Source organism: Oncorhynchus mykiss, chromosome 15 (assembly GCF_057628025.1).
Source record: "Oncorhynchus mykiss isolate SJ-2025 chromosome 15, ASM5762802v1, whole genome shotgun sequence".
Classification (NCBI taxonomy): Eukaryota; Metazoa; Chordata; class Actinopteri; order Salmoniformes; family Salmonidae; genus Oncorhynchus; species Oncorhynchus mykiss.
This window is the reverse complement of record NC_143036.1, coordinates 80,234,867-80,252,169: the sequence shown is the minus strand read 5'-3', so window position 1 is coordinate 80,252,169 and position 17,303 is coordinate 80,234,867. Positions and strand designations below refer to the sequence as shown.

The 17,303-nt window shown below is 41.1% G+C and overlaps 1 protein-coding gene across 1 annotated transcript; it reads left to right on the top strand.

Annotated features, from left to right (window-relative positions):
• The first annotated feature begins 1,354 nt into the window (after positions 1-1,354).
• LOC110516460 (uncharacterized) lies at positions 1,355-16,939 on the top strand. The gene is made up of 6 exons (XM_090201353.1): positions 1,355-1,972; positions 10,423-10,494; positions 11,252-11,371; positions 11,778-11,831; positions 11,930-12,013; positions 14,828-16,939. Exons 1-6 carry the CDS (start codon positions 1,769-1,771, stop codon positions 14,924-14,926), a joined length of 633 nt encoding a protein of 210 aa, XP_090057479.1. The 5' UTR covers positions 1,355-1,768; the 3' UTR covers positions 14,927-16,939.
• The last annotated feature ends 364 nt before the right edge of the window (positions 16,940-17,303 follow it).

Below are 17,303 nucleotides of genomic sequence, written 5' to 3'. Positions count from 1 at the left end.
TCTGAGGCTGAGCAGGCCGAGCAGGCCACCGACATCTCTGTCTCTGTCTCTGAGGCTGAACAGGCTGAGCAGGCCACCAACATCACTGTCTCTGTCTCTGAGGCTGAGCAGGACGAGCAGGCCACCAACATCACTGTCTCTGTCTCTGAGGCTGAGCAGGCCGTGCAGGCCACCAACATCACTGTCTCTGTCTCTGAGGCTGAGCAGGCCGAGCAGGCCACCAACATCTCTGTCTCTGTCTCTGAGGCTGAGCAGGCCGAGCAGGCCACCAACATCACTGTCTCTGTCTCTGAGGCTGAACAGGCCGAGCAGGCCACCAACATCACTGTCTCTGTCTCTGTCTCTGAGGCTGAACAGGCTGAGCAGGCCACCAACATCACTGTCTCTGTCTCTGAGGCTGAGCAGGCAGAGCAGGCCACCAACATCACTGTCTCTGTCTCTGAGGCTGAGCCAGCCGTGCAGGCCACCAACATCAATGTCTCTGTCTCTGAGGCTGAACAGGCCGAGCAGGCTACCAACATCACTGTCTCTGAGGCTGAACAGGCAGAGCAGGCCACCAACATCACTGTCTCTGTCTCCGAACAGGCCGTGCAGGCCACCAACATCACTGTCTCTGTCTCTGAGACTGAACAGGCAGAGCAGGCCACCAACATCTAAACATCTTAACGAGTTAGATCTAATCGTTCTCCACACCACGATATCCACAATCAATTATCAATCAATCAATATTTGGCAGTGATATTTAATTCAGGTGTTTGCATTGTAAACAGTTCTGGGTGTGAGCTGATTGTGCAACTACATTCTTGTTTCATTACAACTATTTGTTGAAGAAAAGCACGTTACTTGTGGTTTCATCAGCAAATAGAATCTAGGACGCCGTATTCAAAGCAAACGCCTTCAAATGTCATGACCTGGTTAAATCGTCCCCGAGTCCACACACACCTTTCGCTTGTTTCACGTTGTAACTGCAACCCTGATACGTGAAGACATGATAAACGTACATACACTGTCTGTTATGATGCGCAATGTAGTTGTTTGGTGTTTTGTCCTGCACTGTACAGAGTACAGCTTCTCAGGACCCGGACACCAGAGTGGATCCACAGGAATGAACAAAGGGATAGAATATCTGCCCACCTCAGGTTTCAACGGGACACCAACCATTCTGTTGTCAGGTTGCACATTCCAGAGAGCAGAATGACAACATGCAGTGAAAGAGGGAGGGAGGGAGGGAGGGAGGGAGGGAGGGAGGGAGGGAGATGTGTGCACGTTTAGGTGTGTTTGTGTGTGTGTGTGTAATGTTACATCATCAGGAGGAGCTATGGCAGCGTATAAAGGTTAGTAGTGACTGTAGAGAGGAATGCCAGACCCACAGAGATTTCACCTGCGGAGAACAGAGCAGACCTGACTGACTCACCTGCTGAGAGGACGGGAAGAAGAAGGGAATCATTTGCTCAGTCAGTCTTTCAATCAGTCAGTTAGTAGAGTAGGAAACTCAGTGAGTCGATTGTACATCAGTGATTCAGAGATTCAGTGAATCAGATCCTGTATGTGCTGTAGGTCAGATATTTGGCAGGTCATTTGAATCAGGTGATTCAAACAGAAATTGAACGAACCAGGTGACCAGGTGATTCAGATAGAGACAAGGTGAGCAGTTGACCCAGTCGAAGCAGGCACCAGTTGATCCAATCGAAGCAGGCACCAGTTGATCCAGTCGAAGCAGGCACAAGTTGAACCAGTCGAAGCAGGCACCAGTTGATCCAGTATAAATATGCCCAGTTTGTCCAGTGTGGTCCCGTTCTCTCTGCTGCTGGTTCTCCTTCTGGCTGTTATGGGTCAGGACTGTGCTACTTCCCGGGTCCAGAGGGAGGCCCGGTCCAGAGCCCGGTCCAGGGTGTGTGGGAAGAACAGGTTCTCTCACTGTGTGGACCTGGCCAAACTGCAGGAGCTGATCCAGGAAGTCCAGAAAGACTTCGTAAGTACTGACCAACTGTAGTTACACATACTGTCTTCATCAGTAGACTGCTGTATATCTCTATATATACTGCCTTCATCAGTAGACTACTGTATATATCTCTATATATACTGTCTTCATCAGTAGACTACTGTATATATCTCTATATATACTGTCTTCATCAGTAGACTACTGTATATCTCTATATATATACTGTCTTCATCAGTAGACTACTGTATATCTCTATATATATACTGTCTTCATCAGTAACCTACTGTATAGCTCTATATATATACTGTCTTCATCAGCAAACTACTGTATATATCTCTATATATACTGTCTTCATCAGTAAACTACTGTAGTATATCTCTATATATATACTGTCTTCATCAGTAGACTACTGTATATCTCTATATATATACTGTCTTCATCAGTAGACTACTGTATATCTCTATATATATACTGTCTTCATCAGTAGACTACTGTATATCTCTATATATATACTGTATATCTCTCTATATATATATATTGTCTTCATCAGTAGACTACTGTTTATCTCTATATATATACTGTCTTCATCAGTAGACTACTGTATATCTCTCTCTATATATATTGTCTTCATCAGTAGACTACTGTATATCTCTCTCTATATATATATTGTCTTCATCAGTAGACTACTGTTTATCTCTATATATATACTGTCTTCATCAGTAGACTACTGTATATCTCTATATATACTGTCTTCATCAGTAGACTACTGTATATCTCTCTCTATATATATTGTCTTCATCAGTAAACTACTGTATATCTCTATATATACTGTCTTCATCAGTAAACTACTGTATATCTCTATATATACTGTCTTCATCAGTAGTCTTCATCAGTAGACTACTGTATATCTCTATATATACTGTCTTCATCAGTAGATTACTGTATATCTCTATATATACTGTCTTCATCAGTAAACTACTGTATATCTCTATATATACTGTCTTCATCAATAGACTACTGTATATCTCTCTATATATATATATTGTCTTCATCAATAGACTACTGTATATCTCTATATTTACACTGTCTTCATCAGTAGACTACTGTATATCTCTCTCTATATACTGTCTTCATTAGAAAACTACATATACTGTCAGTTGAAGTGGGAAGTTTACATACACTTTAGCCAAATACATTTAAAATCAGTTTTTCACAATTCCTGACATTTAATCTGTGTAAAAATGTCCTGTCTTAGGTCAGTTAGGATCACCACTTTATTTTAAGAATGTGAAATATCAGAATAATAGTAGAGAGAATTATTTATTTCAGCTTTTATTTATTTCATCACATTCCCAGTGGGTCAGAAGTTTACATACACTCAATTAGTATATGGTAGCATTGCCTTTAAATTGTTTAACTTGGGTCAAACATTTTGGGTAGCCTTCAACAAGCTTCCCACAATAAGTTGGGTGAATATTGGCCCCATTCCTCCTGACAGAGCTGGTGTAACTGAGTCAGGTTTGTAGGTCTCCTTGCTCGACATGCTTTTTCAGTTCTGTCCACATATGTTCTATAGGATTGAGGTCAGGGCTTTGTGATGGCCACTCCAATAACTTGACTTTGTTGTCCTTAAGCCATTTTGCCACAACTTTGGAAGTATGCTTGGGGTCATTGTCCATTTGGAAGACCCATTTGCAACCACGCTTTAACTTCCTGACTGATGTCTTGAGATGTTGCTTCAATATATCCACATAATTTTTCCGCCTCATGATGCCATCTATTTTGTGAAGTGCACCAGTCTCTCCTGCAGCAAAGCCCCTCCACAACATGATGCTGCCACAACCCGTGCATCATGGTGGGGATGGTGTTCTTCGGCTTGGAAGCCTCCCCCTTTTTCCTCCAAACATAACGATGGTCATTATGGCCAAACAGTTCTATTTTTTCTACAGCCATGACATCATTTTCTGGAATTTTCCAAGCTGTTTAAGGGCACAGTCAACTTAGTGTATGACCCACTGGAATTGTGATACAGTGAATCATAAGTGAAATAATCTGTCTGTTAACAATTGTTGGAAAAATTACTTGTGTCGTGCACAAAGTAGATGTCCTAATCGACCTGCCAACTGTATACTGTCTTCATCAGCAGACTACTGTATATCTCTCTATATATACTGTCTTCATCAGTAAACTACTGTATATCTCTCTCTATATATACTGTCTTCATCAGTAGACTACTGTAGTATATCTCTATATATACTGTCTTCATCAGTAGACTACTGTATATCTCTCTATATATACTGTCTTCATCAGTAGACTACTGTATATCTCTATATATACTGTCTTCATCAGTAAACTACTGTATATATCTCTATATATACTGTCTTCATCAGTAGACTACTGTATATCTCTATATATACTGTCTTCATCAGTAGACTACTGTAGTATATCTCTATATATACTGTCTTCATCAGTAGACTACTGTATATCTCTCTCTATATATACTGTCTTCATCAGTAGACTACTGTAGTATATCTCTATATATACTGACTTCATCAGTAGACTACTGTATATCTCTCTATATATATACTGTCTTCATCAGTAAACTACTGTATATCTCTATATATATATACTGTCTTCATCAGTAGGCTACTGTATATCTCTCTATATATACTGTCTTCATCAGTAGACTACTGTATATCTCTATATATACTGTCTTCATCAGTAGACTACTGTAGTATATCTCTATATATACTGTCTTCATCAGTAGACTACTGTATATCTCTCTCTATATATACTGCCTTCATCAGTAGACTACTGTAGTATATCTCTATATATACTGACTTCATCAGTAGACTACTGTATATCTCTCTATATATATACTGTCTTCATCAGTAAACTACTGTATATCTCTATATATATATACTGTCTTCATCAGTAGGCTACTGTATATCTCTCTATATATACTGTCTTCATCAGTAGACTACTGTATATCTCTCTATATATACTGTCTTCATCAGTAGACTACTGTAGTATATCTCTATATATACTGTCTTCATCAGTAGACTACTGTATATATCTCTATATATACTGTCTTCATCAGTAGACTACTGTAGTATATCTCTATATATACTGTCTTCATCAGTAGACTACTGTATATCTCTCTATATATATACTGTCTTCATCAGTAGACTACTGTATATCTCTCTATATATACTGTCTTCATCAGTAGACGACTGTATATCTCTCTCTATATACTGTCTTCATCAGTTAACTACTGTATATCTCTCTATATATACTGTCTTCATCAGTAGACGACTGTATATCTCTCTCTATATACTGTCTTCATCAGTAGACTACTGTAGTATATCTCTATATATACTGTCTTCATCAGTAGACTACTGTATATCTCTCTATATATACTGTCTTCATCAGTAGACTACTGTAGTATATCTCTATATATACTGTCTTCATCAGTAGACTACTGTATATCTCTCTATATATATACTGTCTTCATCAGTAGACTACTGTATATCTCTCTATATATACTGTCTTCATCAGTAGACGACTGTATATCTCTCTCTATATACTGTCTTCATCAGTTAACTACTGTATATCTCTCTATATATACTGTCTTCATCAGCAAACTACTGTATATCTCTCTATATATACTGTCTTCATCAGTACACTACTGTATATATCTCTATATATACAGTATACTGTACATCAGGACCTCTCCCCCAAAGACAATGTAGGATTCCATCCCCAACTACAACATTTTCTGTCAAGACAGAACTGCTGAAGGGGGTGGCATTGCAATCTACTGTAGAGATAACCTGCAGAGTTCTGTCATGCTATCCAGGTGCCCAAACAGTTAGAGCTTTTACCTTTCCATCCTGCCCTGCCTTTCTAAAGTCTTCGAAAGCCAAGTCAACAAACAGATCACTGACCATTTCCAATCCCACCGTACCTTCTCCGCTATGCAATCTGGTTTCCGAGCTGGTCACGGGTGCACCTCAGCCACGCTCAAGGCTCTAAACGATATCATAACCGCCATAGATAAAAGACAGGAACTGTGCAGCCGTCTTCATCGACCTGGCCAAGGCTTTCGACTCTGTCAATCACCGTATTCTTATCAGCAGACTCAACAGCCTTGGCTTCTCTAATGACTGCCTCGCCTGGTTCACCAACTGCTTCTCTGACAGAGTTCAGTGTGTCAAATCGGAGGGCCTGTTGTCCAGACCTCTGGCAGTCTCTATGGGGGTGCCACAAGGTTCAATTCTCGGGCCGACTCTTTTCTCTGTATATATCAATGTTGTCGCTCTTGCTGCTGGTGAGTCTCTGATCCACCTCTACGCAGACGACACCATTCTGTATACATATGGCCCTTCTTTGGACACTGTGTTAACAAACCTAAAAACGAGCTTCAATGCCATACAACACTCCTTCCGTGGCCTCCAACTGCTCTTAAATGCTAGTAAAACGAAATGCATGCTCTTCAACCGATCGCTGCCCACACCCACCTGCCCGTCTAGCATCACTACTCTGGACGGTTCTGACTTAGAATATGTGGACAACTACAAATACCTAGGTGTCTGGCTAGACTGTAAACTCTCCATCCAGACTCACATTAAGCAATTCCAATCCAAAGTTAAATCTAGAATCGGCTTCCTATTTCGCAAACAAAGCCTCCTTCACTCATGCTGCCAAACATACCCTCGTTAAACTGACTATCCTACCGATCCTTGACTTCGGTGATGTCATTTTCAAAATAGTCTCCAACACTCTGCTTAGCCATTTTGATGCATTCTATCACAGTGCCATCCGTTTTGTCACCAAAGCCCCATATACTACCTACCACTGCGACCTGTATGCTCTCGTTGGTCTTTGCTAGGTAAAGCTCCGCCTTATCTCAGCTCACTGGTCACCATAGCAACACCCACCCGTAGCACGCGCTCCAGCAGGTACAGTGCCTTGCGAAAGTATTCGGCCCCCTTGAACTTTGCGACCTTTTGCCACATTTCAGGCTTCAAACATAAAGATATAAAACTGTATTTTTTTGTGAAGAATCAACAACAAGTGGGACACAATCATGAAGTGGAACGACATTTATTGGATATTTCAAACTTTTTTAACAAATCAAAAACTGAAAAATTGGGCGTGCAAAATTATTATTAAGTTAATACTTTGTAGCGCCACCTTTTGCTGCGATTACAGCTGTAAGTCGCTTGGGGTATGTCTCTTTCAGTTTTGCACATCGAGAGACTGAAATTTTTTCCCATTCCTCCTTGCAAAACAGCTCGAGCTCAGTGAGGTTGGATGGAGAGCATTTGTGAACAGCAGTTTTCAGTTCTTTCCACAGATTCTTGATTGGATTCAGGTCTGGACTTTGACTTGGCCATTCTAACACATTCTAACCATTCCATTGTAGATTTTGCTTTATGTTTTGGATCATTGTCTTGTTGGAAGACAAATCTCCGTCCCAGTCTCAGGTCTTTTGCAGACTCCATCAGGTTTTCTTCCAGAATGGTCCTGTATTTGGCTCCATCCATCTTCCCATAAATTTTAACCATCTTCCCTGTCCCTGCTGAAGAAAAGCAGGCCCAAACCATGATGCTGCCACCACCATGTTTGACAGTGGGGATGGTGTGTTCAGCTGTGTTGCTTTTACGCCAAACATAACGTTTTGCATTGTTGCCAAAAAGTTCAATTTTGGTTTCATCTGACCAGAGCCCCTTCTTCCACATGTTTGGTGTGTCTCCCAGGTGGCGTGTGGAAAACTTTAAACTACACTTTTTATGGATATCTTTAAGAAATGGCTTTCTTCTTGCCACTCTTCCATAAAGGCCAGATTTGTGCAATATACGACTTGATTGTTGTCCTATGGACAGAGTCTCCCACCTCAGCTGTAGATCTCTGCAGTTCATCCAGAGTGATCATGGGCCTCTTGGCTGCATCTCTGATCAGTCTTCTCCTTGTATGAGCTGAAAGTTTAGAGGGACGGCCAGGTCTTGGTAGATTTGCAGTGGTCTGATACTCCTTCCATTTCAATATTATTGCTTGCACAGTGCTCCTTGGGATGTTTAAAGCTTGGGAAATCTTTTTGTATCCAAATCCGGCTTTAAACTTCTTCACAACAGTATCTCGGACCTGCCTGGTGTGTTCATTGTTCTTCATGATGCTCTCTGCACTTTTAACGGACCTCTGAGACTATCACAGTGCAGGTGCATTTATACAGAGACTTGATTACACACAGGTGGATTGTATTTATCATCATTAGTCATTTAGGTCAACATTGGATCATTCAGAGATCCTCACTGAACTTCTGGAGAGAGTTTGTTGCACTGAAAGTAAAGGGGCTGAATAATTTTGCACTCCCAATTTTTCAGTTTTTGATTTGTTAAAAAAGTTTGAAATATCCAATAAATGTCGTTACACTTCATGATTGTGTCCCACTTGTTGTTGATTCTTCACAAAAAAAATACAGTTTTATATCTTTATGTTTGAAGCCTGAAATGTGGCAAAAGGTCGCAAAGTTCAAGGGGGCCGAATACTTTCGCAAGGCACTGTATATTGCACTGGTCATCCCCAAAGCCAACACCTCTTTTGGCCGCCTTTCCTTCCAGTTCTCTGCTTCCAATGACTGGAACGAATTGGAAAAATCACTGAAGTTGGAGACTTATATCTCCCTCACTAACTTTAAACGTCAGCTGTCAGAGCAGCTTACCAATCGCTGCAGCTGTACACAGCCCATCTGTAAATAGCCCATACAACCAACTACCTACCTCACCCCCTTGTGTTTTTTGTTTTTCTGCTCTTTTGCACACCAGTATTCCTACTTGCATATCCTTAACTGCGCATATACTGTATCACTCCAGTGTTAATTGCTAAATTGTAATTTATTTAACCACTATTGGCCTATTTATTGCCTTACCTCCTTACTTCATTTACACACACTGTACACAGATCTTTCTATTGTGTTATTGACTGTACGTTTGTTTATGTGTAACTCTGTGTTGTTGTTGTTTATGTCACAATGCTTTTGCTTTTTGAGTGGTAAAATCATGGGTACCCTTCCCAATGGTTTACCAGAGATAGATTCTATTTTGATGGGTCATTACACTCCCAATGGCTAAACAGAGATAGATTCTATTTTTGATGGGTCATTACACTCCCAATGGCTAAACAGAGATAGATTCTATTTTTGATGGGTCATTACACTCCCAATGGTTTACCAGAGATAGATTCTATTTTTGATGGGTCATTACACTCCCAATGGCTAAACAGAGATAGATCATATTTTGATGGGTCATTACACTCCCAATGGCTAAACAGAGATAGATTCTATTTTTGATGGGTCATTACACTCCCTATGGTTTACCAGAGATAGATTCTATTTTTGATGGGTCATTACACTCCCTATGGTTTACCAGAGATAGATTCTATTTTTGATGGGTCATTACACTCCCAATGGCTAAACAGAGATAGATCATATTTTGATGGGTCATTACACTCCCAATGGTTTACCAGAGATAGATCATATTTTGATGGGTCATTACACTCCCAATGGTTTACCAGAGATATATCATATTTTGATGGGTCATTACACTCCCAATGGCTAAACAGAGATAGATTCTATTTTTGATGGGTCATTACACTCCCAATGGCTAAACAGAGATAGATTCTATTTTGATGGGTCATTACACTCCCAATGGCTAAACAGAGATAGATCATATTTTGATGGGTCATTACACTCCCAATGGTTTACCAGAGATAGATTCTATTTTGATGGGTCATTACACTCCCAATGGCTAAACAGAGATAGATTATATTTTTGATGGGTCATTACACTCCCAATGGCTAAACAGAGATAGATCATATTTTGATGGGTCATTACACTCCCAATGGCTAAACAGAGATAGATCATATTTTTGATGGGTCATTACACTCCCAATGGCTAAACAGAGATAGATTCTATTTTTGATGGGTCATTACACTCCCAATGGCTAAACAGAGATAGATCATATTTTGATGGGTCATTACACTCCCAATGGTTTACCAGAGATAGATTCTATTTTTGATGGGTCATTACACTCCCAATGGCTAAACAGAGATAGATCATATTTTGATGGGTCATTACACTCCCAATGGTTTACCAGAGATAGATCATATTTTGATGGGTCATTACACTCCCAATGGTTTACCAGAGATAGATTCTATTTTTGATGGGTCATTACACTCCCAATGGCTAAACAGAGATAGATCATATTTTGATGGGTCATTACACTCCCAATGGTTTACCAGAGATAGATCATATTTTGATGGGTCATTACACTCCCAATGGTTTACCAGAGATAGATCATATTTTGATGGGTCATTACACTCCCAATGGCTAAACAGAGATAGATTCTATTTTGATGGGTCATGTGTGAATGAGTCTGTATAGCGGATTGACATACTGTACCTGTTGTTTCCTTCACTAGACAAACACGTCTCATGATGACAGGATCCTGTTAAAGACAGTCACCTTTGACAAGATCAAGAAGCACAAGAAGGTAAGGACTGACACAGAAGAAGACAGGCCACCCCTCAGATCCTGGTTCCTCTCTAGGTTTCTAATCTCCACCTGGTACAGCCAGAAGAGGACAGGCCACCCCTCAGAGTCTGGTTCCTCTCTAGGTTTCTAATCTCTACCTGGTACAGCCAGAAGAGGACAGGCCACCCCTCAGAGCCCGGTTCCTCTCTACGTTTCTAATCTCTACCTGGTACAGCCAGAAGAGGACAGGCCACCCCTTAGAGTCTGGTTCCTCTCTAGGTTTATAATCTCCACCTGGTACAGCCAGAAGAGGACAGGCCACCCCTCAGAGCCTGGTTCCTCTCTAGGTTTCTAATCTCTACCTGGTACAGCCAGAAGAGGACAGGCCACCCTTCAGAGCCTGGTTCCTCTCTAGGTTTCTAATTTCTACCTGGTACAGCCAGAAGGGGACAGGCCACCCCTCAGAGCCTGGTTCTTCTCTAAGTTCCTGACTTGTAGGGAGTTTTGCCACTGTGCTTTTGCCTCTGCATAGCTTGCTCATCGGGGTTTTACACCGGGTTTCTGTAAAGCACTTTGTGTGACATCGACTGATGTGAAAAGGGCTTTATAAAAAATACATTTGATTGATTGATCTGTTGGCGCTCTGGGATCCTGCATGAGTCTGAGACGAATGAGTGCAATGAAGAAGTTCCATCGGCACCATGTCCATCGTGCTCGACCTCGGCAGCACATTTACTAAACACAATGTCCATTCTCCTGTTCTCTCCCATGTCCAGTACCACGGCTGTGTCCTGCTCACAATCCTTGACTTTTATCGGGAAGTTCTCCAGAGACAAGACAGAAATTATCCTGACCTCGGGGGCCTGCTGGATGAAGTGAAGGAATGCGTTCACCCAGTAAGTGTCTCAAACATTATAACTGCCTCCCAAATGGCACCCTATTCCCTACATAGTGCACTACTTTTGACCAGGGTCCATAGGGCTCTGGTTAAAAGTAGTGCACTATATATGAAATAGGGTGCCAATTTTTGGGGGGACACTTCCTATGTGAATTGCATGAATCGTCTCTCTGTGACGGTAGAGACTCAAACACAGACAGGATTTCCTGTGGCCATTTTTTTGTGTTTCAGGTATTCTGTTACACTGCTCTGTAACCCAGCTAGTGTCTGTGTAGAAGACTGTCACACTAAATCTGTCAAAGCAATTTATGACAACATCTTTTTTTTTGTAAATAGATACGATTGTTTGATTGGCTGATTGTTTGATTGGCTGATTGTTTGATTGGCTGATTGATTGATTGCAGGTAAAGATCTGTGAAAAGCTAAACCAGGAAGCTGCTGGGAAGCCAGTGAATGAGGTAAACACAGGACGGCGCTGACAATCAAACACAAAAGCACGTTAAAACATGCTTCAATCTTCATCTTTTTTAAAACGGATTGTGTTTTATTTCCCCAGTCTAAGATAGAGGAAGATGTGGAGCTGCTGTCGAAGGATGCTGCCTTACTGCAGCTGCAGAGACTGAAGGCAGCCAGTATAAAGGTGTGGTTCCACGTTACCTCTTAATCAACCAGTGATCGCACATCAATAACACTCGAGATGGGTTACAGAGAACATCACGGTGTGTTACAGATACACACTGTGCAAGCACGTGTCATGGACTGGCCTTAATAGCTTGTTTCTAGGTTCCTCAATCAATCCATTTTTATTTTAGAAGGCCCTTTTGTTTTTTACATCAGAAGTACTGTTGTCACAAAGGTCTCTATAGTTACCAAGCCTAAACCTAAAGGTCTCTATAGTTACCCAGCCTAAACCTAAAGGTCTCTATAGTTACCCAGCCTAAACCTAAAGGTCTCTATAGTTACCAAGCCTAAACCTAAAGGTCTCTATAGTTACCCAGCCTAAACCCAAAGGTCTCTATAGTTACCCAGCCTAAACCTAAAGGTCTCTGTAGTTACCCAGCCTAAACCTAAAGGTCTCTATAGTTACCCAGCCTAAACCTAAAGGTCTCTATAGTTACCCAGCCTAAACCTAAAGGTCTCTATAGTTACCAAGCCTAAACCTAAAGGTCTCTATAGTTACCCAGCCTAAACCTAAAGGTCTCGACAGTTACCCAGCCTAAACCTAAAGGTCTCTATAGTTACCCAGCCTAAACCTAAAGGTCTCTGTAGTTACCCAGCCTAAAGGTCTCTGTAGTTACCCAGCCTAAACCTAAAGGTCTCTATAGTTACCCAGCCTAAACCTAACGGTCTCTATAGTTACCCAGCCTAAACCCAAAGGTCTCTGTAGTTACCCAGCCTAAAGGTCTCTGTAGTTACCCAGCCTAAACCCAAAGGTCTCTACAGTTACCCAGCCTAACGGTCTCTATAGTTACCCAGCCTAAACCCAAAGGTATCTGTAGTTACCCAGCCTAAACCCAAAGGTCTCTATAGTTACCCAGCCTAACGGTCTCTATAGTTACCCAGCCTAACGGTCTCTATAGTTACCCAGCCTAAACCCAAAGGTATCTGTAGTTACCCAGCCTAAACCCAAAGGTCTCTATAGTTACCCAGCCTAAACCTAAAGGTCTCTATAGTTACCCAGCCTAAACCTAAAGGTCTCTATAGTTACCCAGCCTAAACCTAAAGGTCTCTGTAGTTACCCAGCCTAAACCCAAAGGTCTCTATAGTTACCCAGCCTAAACCTAAAGGTCTCTATAGTTACCCAGCCTAAACCTAAAGGTCTCTATAGTTACCCAGCCTAAACCTAACGGTCTCTATAGTTACCCAGCCTAAACCTAAAGGTCTCTGTAGTTACCCAGCCTAAAGGTCTCTATAGTTACCCAGCCTAAACCTAACGGTCTCTATAGTTACCCAGCCTAAACCTAACGGTCTCTATAGTTACCCAGCCTAAACCTAAAGGTCTCTGTAGTTACCCAGCCTAAAGGTCTCTATAGTTACCCAGCCTAAACCTAAAGGTCTCTATAGTTACCCAGCCTAAACCCAAAGGTCTCTATAGTTACCCAGCCTAAACCTAAAGGTCTCTGTAGTTACCCAGCCTAAACCCAAAGGTCTCTATAGTTACCCAGCCTAAAGGTCTCTATAGTTACCAAGCCTAAACCTAAAGGTCTCTATAGTTACCCAGCCTAAACCCAAAGGTCTCTATAGTTACCCAGCCTAAAGGTCTCTATAGTTACCCAGCCTAACGGTCTCTATAGTTACCCAGCCTAAACCCAAAGGTATCTGTAGTTACCCAGCCTGAACCTAAAGGTCTCTATAGTTACCCAGCCTAAACCTAAAGGTCTCTGTAGTTACCCAGCCTAAAGGTCTCTGTAGTTACCCAGCCTAAACCTAAAGGTCTCTATAGTTACCCAGCCTAAACCTAAAGGTCTCTATAGTTACCCAGCCTAAACCTAAAGGTCTCTGTAGTTACCCAGCCTAAACCTAAAGGTCTCTATAGTTACCCAGCCTAAACCTAAAGGTCTCTATAGTTACCCAGCCTAAATGTCTCTATAGTTACCCAGCCTAACGGTCTCTATAGTTACCCAGCCTAAACCCAAAGGTCTCTGTAGTTACCCAGCCTAAACCTAACGGTCTCTATAGTTACCCAGCCTAAACCCAACGGTCTCTATATTTACCCAGCCTAAACCCAAAGGTCTCTATAGTTACCCAGCCTAAAGGTCTCTATAGTTACCCAGCCTAACGGTCTCTATAGTTACCCAGCCTAAACCCAAAGGTCTCTATAGTTACCCAGCCTAAACCCAAAGGTCTCTATAGTTACCCAGCCTAAACCCAAAGGTCTCTATAGTTACCCAGCCTAAACCTAACGGTCTCTATAGTTACCCAGCCTAAACCTAACGGTCTCTATAGTTACCCAGCCTAAACCCAAAGGTCTCTATAGTTACCCAGCCTAAACCCAAAGGTCTCTATAGTTACCCAGCCTAAACCTAAAGGTCTCTGTAGTTACCCAGCCTAAACCTAAAGGTCTCCATAGTTACCCAGCCTAAACCTAAAGGTCTCTATAGTTACCCAGCCTAAACCTAAAGGTCTCCATAGTTACCCAGCCTAAACCTAAAGGTCTCTATAGTTACCCAGCCTAACGGTCTCTATAGTTACCCAGCCTAACGGTCTCTACAGTTACCCAGCCTAACGGTCTCTACAGTTACCCAGCCTAACGGTCTCTATAGTTACCCAGCCTAACGGTCTCTACAGTTACCCAGCCTAACGGTCTCTACAGTTACCCAGCCTAACGGTCTCTACAGTTACCCAGCCTAACGGTCTCTATAGTTACCCAGCCTAAATCCAAAGAGCGAAGCAGAAGCACAGACAGGTTCCTCCAGCTAACACCATCTCGTCTGTTCCGTCTATGGTTGTGCAGGTGGTTGAGCTGTCCGAGAGGGCGACTCTGGACAAGGCCATGGCAGAGCTACAGGGTCTGGAGGACTACATTCGGGGGAGGGGCCTCCGCAGGAACTGAGGAAGTAATCGGACCGCCAGGAACAACACACACACACACACACGTTACCGTGACTACATATACACAGTCCTGCGTTACAGTGACTACATTTACCGTCTTGATGTCACATTTACTGGTTTTACCCTCGTGAGCTGTCGTTGCTTGTAGCCATATTCCCTTAGACATGTTCTGACACGTCCCCTGTTGTTTGTCTATTTCTTCATCTACTTTGGATAACTGTAAACAATTTGATTGACTTGGAATGTTGAACTTGTCCAATATTCAGTTGGGGAGAATATTTGTTATGTTACTACTAGTACTACATGTTCTGTTACTGCTAGTACTACATGTTATGTTACTGCTAGTACTACATGTTCTGTTACTACTAGTACTACATGTTCTGTTACTACTAGTACTACATGTTCTGTTACTACTAGTACTACATGTTCTGTTACTACTAGTACTACATGTTCTGTTACTACTAGTACTACATGTTCTGTTACTACTAGTACTACATGTTCTGTTACTACTAGTACTGCATGTTATGTTACTACTAGTACTATATGTTATATTACTGCTAGTACTATATGTTATGTTACTACTAGTACTGCATGTTCTGTTACTACTAGTACTACATGTTATATTACTACTAGTACTACATGTTATGTTACTACTAGTACTACATGTTATGTTACTACTAGTACTACATGTTCTGTTACTACTAGTACTATATGTTATGTTACTACTAGTACTACATGTTATGTTACTACTAGTACTATATGTTATGTTACTACTAGTACTATATGTTATATTACTGCTAGTACTACATGTTCTGTTACTACTAGTACTACATGTTATGTTACTACTAGTACTATATGTTATATTACTGCTAGTACTACATGGTCTGTTACTGCTAGTACTACATGTTCTGTTACTACTAGTACTATATGTTATGTTACTACTAGTACTGCATGTTCTGTTACTACTAGTACTATATGTTATGTTACTACTAGTACTGCATGTTCTGTTACTACTAGTACTATATGTTATATTACTACTAGTACTACATGTTATATTACTACTAGTACTACATGTTATATTACTACTAGTACTACATATTATCTTACTACTAGTACTACATGTTATGTTACTACTAGTACTATATGTTATGTTACTACTAGTACTATATGTTATGTTACTGCTAGTACTACATGTTATGTTACTACTAGTACTACATGTTATGTTACTACTAGTACTACATGTTCTGTTACTACTAGTACTACATGGGCTGTTAATACTAGTACTACATGTTATGTTACTACTAGTACTATATGTTCTGTTACTACTAGTACTACATGTTCTGCTACTGCTAGTACTACATGTTATGTTGCTACTAGTACTACATGTTCTCTTACTACTAGTGCTACATGTTCTGTTTCTGCTAGTACTATATGTTATATTACTGCTAGTACTACATGTTCTGTTACTACTAGTACTATATGTTATATTACTGCTAGTACTACATGTTCTGTTACTACTAGTACTATATGTTATATTACTGCTAGTACTACATGTTCTGTTACTACTAGTACTATATGTTATATTACTGCTAGTGCTGCATGTTCTTGTGTACTGTGTATATATTCCATATGGTTCTCTGGAGTGTTGCGCTCCTACAGGACTATATTACTGCTAGTACTACATGTTCTTGTGTACTGTGTATATATTCCATATGCTTCTCTGGAGTGTTGCTCTCCCACAGGACTATATTACTTTATTTGAAGTAAAGCCATAGGAAAACGTGTGTTTTCTCCAGATTGTCTGTACTTTCAGTGAAAGGTCTAATCTGTGACAGTGAATGCAGCCATTCAACTGTAGATTTATCACGCCAGCATATCAATGGATGTTTTTTCATTCTTTTTTTAATGAAAACCCTGTCTGTAAAAAAAAACACACAAAAAAACCACACTGAGGCCAATGAATGTATTACGTCTGTATTTAAACCTGTGTATCAATAAAAAGAGACGCCTGCAACACCTGACTCAGTACGGCTCAGTATCCTACAACCTAGTGGAAAACCCTTCTCCTGTGGACCTGTGTGTAGAGAGGGGAGAGACCAGGAAGAGAGGGAGAGACCGGGAAGAGAGGGAGAGACCGGGAAGAGAGGGAGAGACCGGGAAGGAGGGGGTATCCCAGTTTGTACTCAAGATATTCTATAAATCAGTTCGTAGGTGAAATTCTATGGTTTTATGTGAAATTCTACCTACGGAGTAGGACCTGGTATCTACACTGGAACCAATCTACTATTCTAAACAGGATGAAGCTAAGAACTAGGACAAAGATTCCAAAGATTCCAAAGATGATTTAATCACTCGAAGATTCCAATTCCGGGCAGAGG

Coding starts and splice junctions, on each gene's coding strand:
- LOC110516460 (XM_090201353.1), top strand. CDS start 1,769: ATGCCCAGTTTGTCCAGTGTGGTCCCGTTCTCTCTGCTGCTGGTTCTC. Junction 11,832..11,929: donor CTGGGAAGCCAGTGAATGAG/GTAAACACAGGA, acceptor TTATTTCCCCAG/TCTAAGATAGAGGAAGATGT. Junction 12,014..14,827: donor TGAAGGCAGCCAGTATAAAG/GTGTGGTTCCAC, acceptor ATGGTTGTGCAG/GTGGTTGAGCTGTCCGAGAG.